This window comes from Centroberyx affinis, unplaced genomic scaffold (genome assembly GCF_046629955.1).
Source record: "Centroberyx affinis isolate AG114_WGS23_722 - 3 ecotype Tasmania unplaced genomic scaffold, CSIRO-AGI_Caff_v1 ptg002984l_1, whole genome shotgun sequence".
NCBI classification, from domain to species: Eukaryota; Metazoa; Chordata; class Actinopteri; order Beryciformes; family Berycidae; genus Centroberyx; species Centroberyx affinis.
This window is the reverse complement of record NW_027281090.1, coordinates 87,501-98,756: the sequence shown is the minus strand read 5'-3', so window position 1 is coordinate 98,756 and position 11,256 is coordinate 87,501. Positions and strand designations below refer to the sequence as shown.

Sequence of the window (11,256 nt, the reverse complement as noted above, 5' to 3'; positions counted from 1 at the left end):
AAAAATGAGAGAAAGAGGTTGATTTTCTCAAAGGGATTTTTGATGTCTTGCAATGTTTTGGCTTGGTCCCAGTGCTATGCTATGCACAATATTGAGAATTTCAGCTGACAATTACAGAAAAAAGATGGGGAAAAGGAAGATACAGAAAAAAATGTGTAGCATGCTGAGCTAGATGTGCAATAATGCATATCTGAAGTCTGAACATTGACATAATCAATACTTGAGAAAAATACCTTGAGGAAGATATATTCAAGAATCGTTTGCAATCTCAAGTATCCCCAGGGACTAATAAAGTATCTGTCTGTCTAGCAGTCTATGCATCCATCCATCCATCTATCATTTAGTACAGGACCTTATAGTGATTTGTGAAATTATCACTCATAAATGCTCAAAAACACAACAGGTCACCTTCACATCTCTCAAAAGCACAACCACCCAATCTACACATTTGCAAAACATTCCTTTATTATAAATAAATCTCCTTTTTGTATAAAAAACTGGCATGCTTCAACCATGGCATTTTACAGGTTCACAACCCAAGGCTACAACCCAGTTAGCCAAGACAGCAGGAGGAAACACACTCATCTCAGTATGCAAGGGCGATCCATCAGACAACGGTGAGACAAGAATGAAAAAATCGTCACGACCACAAAAATACTTACAAGTAGAGAATAACAACAAACATGTTCGAGTCTCATAGGTTTTCTCTTATTTTTCTCTTTTTAAATATCTTTTAAAATTGTATCTGTTAAATCTCTTTCCCACTCCCACCTCTGCCCTTTTTTGATATAATGTCTACATGGTTTCATTTTTTTCTTTTATTTTATGATTTTTTTTTTGTGGGGTTTTTTTTTGTGTTTTTTTTTTTTTTTTATAGGTTTTTTGATAAGTTTCTTTGTCACTTTTTTTCAGGTTGTCTCTTTTTTTAAAACAGTTAAGTTCATGGTAGGACCAATGAGCTGTGAGCGGCAGGAAAGCAGGCACACTGATTGGCTGTTTGTGTGGTCCCACCTCTCTGTGGTCATAGGTTTGATGCGGAACAATACAAAATGTCTCATGCTTGGTTTCCATTGGGGGCCCTGTCTGTCCGTCAGCTCTTCGGCCAATCAGCTGAGAGCGACGGTTCCTTCTTTGGGATGGCCCTGCCCCAAGACACGCCCCCTCTCCTGTCCAATCCCCTTTCTCCATCTTCTCTGGTCCCTTCAGATGGCATGATTGCTGTAGCTGACATATGTTGTCTTAGTTGATGAAGCTGCAAAGAGAAAGAAGGAGAGAGAGAGAAAGAGAGAGCGAATGATGGAAGGAGGTGCATTGAGAGAGGGAAGGAGAGAGAAAGAAGATGGGGAAAGAAAGGACAAGTGATAGAGGGAGGATGAGGGGGAGAGGGAGGGTAAGGAGAGAAAACGAGAGAGACGAGGTAAAAAATTAGCAAAAGAAAGCAAGGAGGGAAATAGGGAATGGAAGAAAGAGGAGGAGAAAGTGACAGTGGAGAAATGGAGGGAGGCAGAGAAAGGGAACGACAGAAAAAAAGAGAGAGAGAGCAGTTGAGAGCAGATTTTGCCACAGACGGTCATGTAACAGTGTCACAGCCATAGTCCACCTGAGTTGCCGGGGCTTTTTGTCAAACCCATTATGTCTCGTGTCCCCTCAAGCATTCTATGGTAAATGTCAATGTTTTTGCAGCAACCGCAGGCCTCTAACTGCGCTATTGTTATACTCTGATGCTTTCATACAAGCCTTTTTATTTATTTATTTTTTTCTTTCACTCTGAATCTCGCCATCACACTGCTGGAATAATGGAAAAAGGTCCTCGATGAAAAAAAAAAAATCAAAGAAATGAGTGAATTTTTTTTTTTTCAGACTTATGAAAAATGCCCAAAGCTCTTTATTGATATTTTCTGGAGAGCACTCTTAAGCAAAATGCCGGGTACTAAAAAAAGCAGTGACTTTTTCACTTGCATTTTGCCTGTCACTGTCGCATAAATAAATTGTTCCCAGCTACATATGGAACTTATTAATTTGCAGACTTTTTACAAAGTAAACAACGTGCTGAGATGACTAAGCGGTTTGGCTAATGACTAAATAAATGAACTGTGACCTGGTTCTTCCACTGATGCTAACAAAGTGCTGACAGGACAACACAGTTGGCCTGTACAGGTCTGTAACAGCAGCCCATTATGCACCTGCATTATCCAGGCACCTGTACAGAAACACAGCATGACTGCACATATACAAGTGCTTATGTATTCCCAGACACACATCAATTCACAGATGCAGACACACACTCATGCACACACACCACACCACACATACTGTATATTTCACACATGCAAACACACACACTGTCCTGTCATTTCATCTGCAGATTGCTGACAAGGGAGAACTAGCTGAACAGAAAATAAAGCTTTGAAGTGGATATAAGCTGTGCTTCACTGTAGAGAGAAAAGGTTGTGCATTCAATATACCGTGCTATTTAAAAATAGTCATTGTTGCAGCTGTTTTGCCATGCGAAAAATTCAGCCATGAAATTAATTTTTCAAACTGAAATTAAGCTTCTACTTCATTAATGCAAAAGTAAAAACGTAAGCGATCTAAGCATAAACATCAAGTGAAAATTTTTGTTTGTTTGGTTGTCTTTTGCTTTTCCATCTTACCAATTAAAATAAAAATATCAGTGTATTACCAGGATAGTGGTGGGACGAGATAAATTAAAGCTCATGTGAATAACTGTTAGACAGCATATACAGCTCTGGAAAAAATTAAGAGACCACTGCAAAATTATCAGTTTCTCTGGTTTTACTATTTATAGGTATGTGTTTGAGTAAAATGAGTAAAATGAACATTTTTGTTTTATTCTATAAACTACTGACAACATTTCTCCCAAATTCCAAATAAAAATATTGTCATTTAGAGCATTTATTTGCAGAAAATGACAACTGGTCAAAATAACAAAAAAGATGTGTTTTCACAGTGTTTTCAGACCTCGAATAATGCAAAGAAAACAAGTTCATATTCATTTTTAAACAACACAATACTAACTTTAACTTGGGAAGAGTTCAGAAGCAAAGAAGAGCCAGGCTGAGGTTTGCAAAAGACCATAAGGATTGGACCGTAGAGGACTGGAGTAAGGTCATCTTCTCTGATGAGTCCAATTTTCAGCTTTGCCCAACACCTGGTCGTCTAATGGTTAGATGGAGACCTGGAGAGGCCGACAAGCCACAGTGTCTCGCACCCACTGTGAAATTTGGTGGAGGATCAGTGATGATCTGGGGGTGCTTCAGCAAGGCTGGAATCAGGCAGATTTGTCTTTGTGAAGGACGCATGACTCAAGCCACGTACAAGGTTGTCCTGGAAGAAAACTTGCTTCCTTCTGCTCTGACAATGTTCCCCAACTCTGAGGATTGATTTTTCCAGCAGGACTATGCTCCATGCCACTCAGCCAGGTCAATCAAGGTGTGGATGGAGGACCACCAGATCAAGACCCTGTCATGACCAGCCCATTCTCCAGACCTGACCCTATTGAAAACCTCTGGAATGTGATCAAGAGGAAGATGGATGGTCACAAGCCATCAAACAAAGCCGAGCTGCTTGAATTTTTGCGCCAGGAGTGGCATAAAGTCACTCAACAGCAATGTGAAAGACTGGTGGAGAGCATGCAAGACGCATGAAAGCTGTGATTGAAAATCAGGGTTATTCCACCAAATATTGATTTCTGAACTCTTCCTAAGTTAATACATTGGTATTGTGTTGTTTAAAAATGAATATGAACTTGTTCTCTTTGCATTATTCGAGGTCTGAAAACACTGCATCTTTTTTGTTATTATGACCAGTTGTCATTTTCTGCAAATAAATGACAATATTTTTATTTGGAATTTGGGAGAAATGTTGTCCGTAACAAAAATGTTCATTTTACTCAAACACATACCTATAAATAGTAAAACCAGAGAAACTAATTTTGCAGTGGTCTCTTAATTTTTTCCAGAGCTGTATAGTAATGACACTTGCATGTTTTCCTATCCACTGATGGTCAGTCATGACCTCTCCAGATGTATATGTGTATTTTGATACATGTAATAGTATATTATATAAAAAATATTGCATTTTATATGTATAAAAATAAAAACTTACTGTTCTCAAACTAGTACAATAGGCTCTTTCTTGGTCCAATCCTCACCTCTTCAAGTGAGCTCTATTATGATTCACAGCATCCACCTCATCATTATGTAAATCCCTATGATTTTCTTATGTGTTTAACATTGCAGTGTAATGTATATGTATACATGTAGAGAGACAGAACCTAAGTGTGTTCTTACTCGCTGTTGCCATGCTATCACATAATTAAGTCTTCACCTGTCCTCATGTATTAAATTATTATTATGCATGTAATAGGTTAATAAAGATATGTATATGTACAGGTAAATGATAATAAAATTTATTATATGTGGAGTTATAAAACCTTAGTGTGCTTTTACTCATTGTTGGTTCAGCCTTGACCTCTGTACATGTATTTAAGCACTCTTATACTGTATGTGCAATTGTGTAATAAAAATCTATGATGTATATGATAATATAGTTTATTATATGTATAGTTATAAAATCTCAGTGTGCTCTTACTCACTGTTGGTCTCCATGCTCTCACACAGCTCAGTCTTCACCTCTCCATTGGGCCGGTCTCCTCCCTTCTGGGACAGTTTGCCCGACATGGTGGCGGCCGTCACGATGGCCTGTGTTATAACGCATTAACATTCAAAAGTCTCTATGAACTTCAAATGGGTCTAAAATATGTATACAAGAAGTGTATAGCTATTGGTGGAAGTCTGGAAAAAGTTTAGAAAATGATTTTGATAATTTCCTGATGTTGAAAGGTTTTCGAGTTAGATTAAAAGTCTAGGAAAGTATGAAAAAAGATACAGTAGGTGTTCACTTTCACATATTGTTAAATTTATTATTCTCATGAAAACATTTCAACTATAGAGCGATTTGGCCTCGTTGACAGCCATTTCATCAGCATACATCATAATACTGACCAAAATATCAAATACAATTAAGATCTGGAATTTTGTAATGGAAAATGTTAAGGAGACAGAAACAATTTCACTGTACAAACCCCCTTCACCTTGAAGCTGCGTTTTCGTTTGGGTACGTTCTGCTCGGGGTGGAAGAGGATGATGTAGACCTTGGGCATGTAGAGCATCCCGAGAGACACAGATGCAGACAGGCTGAGAGAGATAGTCAGGGTGGTGGTCTGGATATACATCTGGAAAGAGAGAGACAGACAGAGAGAGAGAGAGAGAGAGATAAAGCGTGTCATTTATCACATTTCAAGTTGTCAGAGATAGTCTGGGTAATCGTCCAAGTCCAGAATGTACCTGATGGGAGAAAGAGACGGAAGAGACAGATGGGAAGAGTTAACGAGAGGAAGTAAAGGATGATCTAACAAGGGAGAAATGAAAAGAAAATGAGTCAAGCGAAATTTGCTGCAGTGACAGCTACAATGACGCCCAGGTAGGTAGATCAAACAGTGTTTCAAATGATTCTTAGCATTTGGTTTAACCCGCTGGAAGTGCCAGATGGGTGGGGTTTATTGCATCAGGACAGTTCAGATCGCATCAGATCAGTTGTCAATCACAGAAATTACACTAAATTGACTTTCAGATGCTTTCCTGAGACTGTCTCAACTTTCTGGCAGTTGTCGTTATCACCATATGTGGCAAACCTGACCCATCTGACACCCAAGATGGATAAAACATAACATGTATTTGCAAATGCTATTCAACCAAGGTCTGCACAGGTCCTTAAAATGTTCAGTAGTGAGAACACAGACAGCAAAATCTTACATGTATCCCTGATAGGTCATTAGCTCTTATGCTCCAACACTTTAGCATACACTGTTGAGTGATAGGTAGTAGTGATACTAGCATTATCCAAAAAGACTGACAATTAGTAATAAAAAGTTGTCAGTGGTTTCACTATATGGCCTGTAAATTCATATACAGTATATTTTTATTGAGCCCAAGAAAGCATACAATACTGTAACAATATGACCATTTTACATTTTCAGCATTTATCCCCTTGTCCCCATTTTTTTTAAAACTCAATATAGCTGATGTAGCCAGGTTTATTTTTGGGACTATTTCAAGTGAGAAACCACGTATTCATCCGCTGCGCAGTGATTTTTAGTTGCACACAGTCTCCCATTGCCTACCTATGGAAATAGTAGCTGGTAGGTCAAACCAGTATGTTATTTTTGTAATGTTTTTTTGTAAATTCTTACCAATCTCCTACACAAAACTGCCAGACTTCATTCTATATATAACATTTCAGATTACTTACCATTTACCTTTAAAGCTGCTAAGTTCTCATTTTCTCACTTTTGAGATAATGCTAGTCACCTACTATCACTCAACATAGTGTATGCTAAAGTGTTAGCATGGAGCGCCGGAGCAAAGCATCTACTGGGGGACACATGGGTGATTTCAGTGTCTGCGCGCTCATCACTTGATGGATAAGCTGACCAATGGGCCAATTTCCTAGAAACTCAGTGTATTCCTTTAATTATTCAGTTGAGAGAGTGAGCTGAATGGAGCCAGCCGCAGTGTCCCACAGACAGACAGGCAGGCAGACAGAGATTGTACTTTTGTGCACTGGAGAAGGTGTCAGTCCTTAGTGAATGGCCCTAGTGAGTGGAGTGAGGGACAGCTATAATGACAGATAGGAAGACAGTCAGAAATGTAATGTACACTCTACTGAATTAGAACATTTTACTAGACCACATCTATTCTAGTGGGTAGGCTGGAGGACAGATATAATGATACACAAGGAGGCAGTCGGGCAGGCAGACACACACACACACGCACACACACACACACACACACACACATACACTAGTGGACTGAGAACTAGTCCTTAGTGAGTGAGTTTCAGAGAGTAGTTTGGAGGAGGACAGCTGCAATGACAGGCTTCACCCACACCGCTGACAAGCTCTCAAGGCATGGGGCTTATCAGGCGAACGCTGTCTACTCTACATTGAGAGAGAGAGAGGGAGAGAGGGAGGGGGAGCAGGATGGAGGGAGAGAGAGCCAGGAAGGGAAAGAGGTACAAAGGGAGGGAGAGAGAGGAAGGGAGGGAGGAGAGAAAAGTGATAAAAAAAAGTCAGGAGATGGGAGGAAAGTGAGAGAAGGAGAGGGAGGATGTGAGTCATGGAGAGAGTGATCAAGTGAGAGAGAGAGAGGAGCAGAAAGGGACTACACTGGTCAGCGCTACATTGTCACAAACTGCACAGACACACAGATGGAGGCAGTGCTGATAACTACAGCCTGACAAGAAACAGAGAGTGGAACAGAGGGACAGTAAGGCTGCACTGTTAACTCTGCAGTGGCTCTGCACCTCGGACCGACAGGGTTTCCAAAAATGTCAGTGATGCTGCAGTGTTAGGAAAAGGCTAGTGTGGGTTTGGCACATCACTGTCAGGTCACAGTCCTAAAGGAAAGTACAGTGTCTTTACAGTTCCACGCCATATTTGTGGTGATGACATATAGGTAAGGGATAAGCAAGCGGTTCATTAATACAAAATAAGCCCTGAGTCACATCGGGGTCTTCAAGGGGTTTATTTTGCATAATGACAGCCCTCTAGTGGCGTTTCCAGTCGTCTCGATCCTCCATGCATCTAGCTAGCTCGCCAGTACTTTCCGCCCCTGCATCTTTCTTTAGTACGTCCACGTACGTTGGTGTGGGACACCCTTGTGATCGATGCCTCGTGTGTTGGCTCCCACAGCACCAGCTTGCTGGCTGGGAGCTCCCGGTGTCTCTGGCAGTGACCGGCTAGCCTCATTCTCCTGGATGCTATCTTCTCACTCAACATTCACACTCACACTACACAACACTCACTGTACATTATCCTTTCCGAAGGCATTCATCATTTGATAGGAAACACTGATTTAAAATGATTTGATTACAAGCTAAAGTCACTTACAAGTTTCTGCCAAAAGAGAAGTTCAGCAGGGCTGCAACCATAGCAACGTAAACAAATCCGGTAAGCTGTTCAGCTTCAAACCAGCAGTCAAACGTTTTGTGCTCTCTGAATAAATTACTGTGTAATATTGCAGTAACTAAGGACTGACATCTTTTGGCACAAGGTGTCCAATTTCATTAGAAATCAACAAAACCGACTGGACTTCTTGACTCCGTAGTGATATGATTAGATATGAAACAGGGCGTTGTTTTTCAGAAATAACAGACCTCAGAAAGTGTTCACTGGCCAATCAGAATTGAGTTTTCAACAAAGCTCTTTAATAAACCTAATTAATTATCAGTGTATATTTTCAGTGATTTTAGCTCTCTGGCTCTTCTTCTATGAAGAATACAGTAACATTAGGCTGATGAAAAGGGTAATGTGAGAAACTGAACCTTTAGCATATACATAGTAGTGCTGATAAAATAGTGTGCTTTATTATAAAATCAATCCCCCATTAGATATGCGTAGCTACAGTATATATATCAACATCCATCAAAGCAGAAGATGAGGAACCCAGAACGTTCTCTTGAAGTGCAACTTCATCAAAGCTCATTTGCATACAAAAAGGATTGTGGGAGATTGAATTTGCAGCTAAAAATTATAATTTAAGTTAAATTTTGACAATACAAATTTTACTTCATTTTATTAATTATATACTTCTCAATAAAGAACAGTACTTCTGCTTAATCAGGCAGAGTTTTGCTCTTGAAGATCCCAGCGGCATGGTAAAAACCCTTAAAACCCTATAAGAATTCATATGTTACTTCTACAATCTTAGACGGCTTAATAAAATATTCATCCACTCTAAAAAAGAATTTGCATACATCAATCCTATGAGTTATGGGAGCAGAGAATTGATGAGGTTGACACACAGACACACGCAGGCTGGTGGATAGTTATGCAGACAGACAGGTACTGCAGGCTAAGGCAGAGAGACACAGATAGCAAGATAGATAGAAAGGCAAATCAGCAGGCCACACACACACACGCACGCACGCACACACACACACACACACACACACCATGTCTAAGCGTTTTTTTCTCACAGTGAACCACTGATGTGTGACTGCTACTGCAGCCAAGAGTAAAATATCAGAAGGACGCAACTGTTACCAGATGGCCAGTCATGCTTCAGTCACAACACACACACACACACACACACACACACACACACACACACACACACATTAACACCCCTAACTGCGTTATGATAGGACAATAAGAGCACAAACACGATTGCCATGGGAGATCCAGGCATTTGCCGATTAGTTGTTAAAACACTCATTTACATTCTCTGTGATGAGCTTGGGGTGTGTTGTGTTGGTGTGTGTTTGCGCATGTGTTGGGGTGGATACATGCGCACACACACACACACACACACACACACACACACACACACACACACACACACACACACACACCTGCCTGAAGGTATGAGGTGAGAACTTTGACAATAGCCAGGGGGAGAGGAGCACACCACCAATAATGGACTTACACAAACAGAATTAGGTACACGAGCACAGACACACATACAAGAATGCACACACACACACACACACACACACACACACATAAATAAACACAAAAGCATAAAGACACACACACACATATATAAACCCAGATAGACACACTATATAGGTGCTTTGCAATAACTAAATATAAACCTTACATTCACACACACAAACACACTCCCTGCGTTCCAAATCGCATACTTTTTCTTTTTACTACACTACGTACTACATCTGCCCTTAGAAAGTATGTACTGTGCATGTAGTAGGCAGACAATTGGGACATACTATTTCGTCATCACATTGCGTCTTGAACTTTGACCCTCTTGCTTATATATCCGTCGCAGTAATACGGTTGCAGTTTGTTTGTTTTGTTTTTTTCTCTCTCTGGCGGCTCAGCATGCGGCTCAGTCGAAGTGACGTGTCTTCCGCTGCGCAGAGGATTGTGGGTCAGAATAGCCAAAAAAGCATGCTGGCCTGCATACTGCAAAATTCGACCGGATGTAGTAGGGCATCCGGGTATTTTCTGGCATACTGCATTGACATGCATGAATTGGGACATGCTAAATCTTTTTCTGGCATACTAAATAGTATGGAAGTATGGGTATTGGAATGAACCCACTGTCCTAACATCAGAGAGGGTGCTGCCCAGGGGTAAAGAGCTTTGCCTGCAGCTCCCCTACAGGCTGTGATAGTAGCTTACCATCCACTTCCACCTGATGACTCACATCACTCACAAACACACACACACACACACACAAACACAGGAGTGAATTCCACAATTGTGTGAAAGAGAAAGAGCATGAGAGAGAGAGAAGCAAGATGGAATTTGTTGTTTTAAAATGCTTTGGCAATATTGTGTCTTTTTCACATTTCATGGCAGCAAATCACAGCGAATTGAATCAGACTGATACAAGAATCAGTGAGCGGTGGCATCAGAGAGCGTTTGGAGTGTGAGCGGAAGCTGCAGAGAGCGGGGAGTGAAATGGAGATGGAGAAAAAGAAAACAAAAGAGAGAAGGGAAATAATGAATGAGAGAGTAAAACAGAGAAGAAGAGGGAAAGAAAGGCAGAATAACAGTGAGAATGAGAGTACGAGAGAGTAAGAGAGAGAATCCCCTCAGCAGTAAACCTGCTGTTATCGAAACAGCAGCAAGTCTGCTGATAGCCGCTTCCATTACACTGAGCCTTTGGTCCAAAGTTGGGGCTTTCAGATGCTGTCCACATACACACACACACACACACACACACACACACAAGCATACAGAAACAGGCAAAGACACATACGCATATATATATATATATATATATATACACACAAAATAATGAATTTATACTTTATACTACAGAGAAACACACACAAAGTTGCTCACATGCATTCGGACTGAAACCGTCTTTTTCCGCCTTGCTGTTCACAGCTGATAGTGGCCAAATATGTGTGTGTTAGGATTATCGCTCTATGATCCCCACACTGAGAAAGTGGACGATTAGCTACAGTGGGCCGCGCAGAAGAGATTGAGAGAGAGAGAGAGGGGGGGGGGGGATATAGGGAGTGAGTGATGAGTAATATAGCTTTTTAACACCTGGGGAGAGAAAAGGGAGAAAGAGGATCGGAGATAAATAGAAAGAAGAGAGAAAAGCAGATAGGCAGGAGAGATACTAGACTGCTCTGACTCTGAAGGTCTGAAGGAAGTGATGCACAGGCCAACTTTTTGTTGACTCAGCAATGCTACAT

General features: G+C 40.7%; 1 protein-coding gene across 1 annotated transcript in view; it reads right to left on the bottom strand.

The window, feature by feature from the left end:
* Positions 1 to 898: 898 nt before the first annotated feature.
* LOC139658930 (metabotropic glutamate receptor 8-like) overlaps positions 899 to 11,256 on the bottom strand; it is a gene marked incomplete at its 5' end in the record, with an annotated part of 87,740 nt that continues 77,382 nt past the window's right edge. The window contains 3 exons of the mRNA XM_071537117.1: positions 899 to 1,252; positions 4,619 to 4,724; positions 5,117 to 5,257. Of these exons, the coding sequence (XP_071393218.1) occupies positions 1,203 to 1,252; positions 4,619 to 4,724; positions 5,117 to 5,257 (297 nt within the window). The remainder of the gene's footprint in view (positions 1,253 to 4,618; positions 4,725 to 5,116; positions 5,258 to 11,256) is intronic.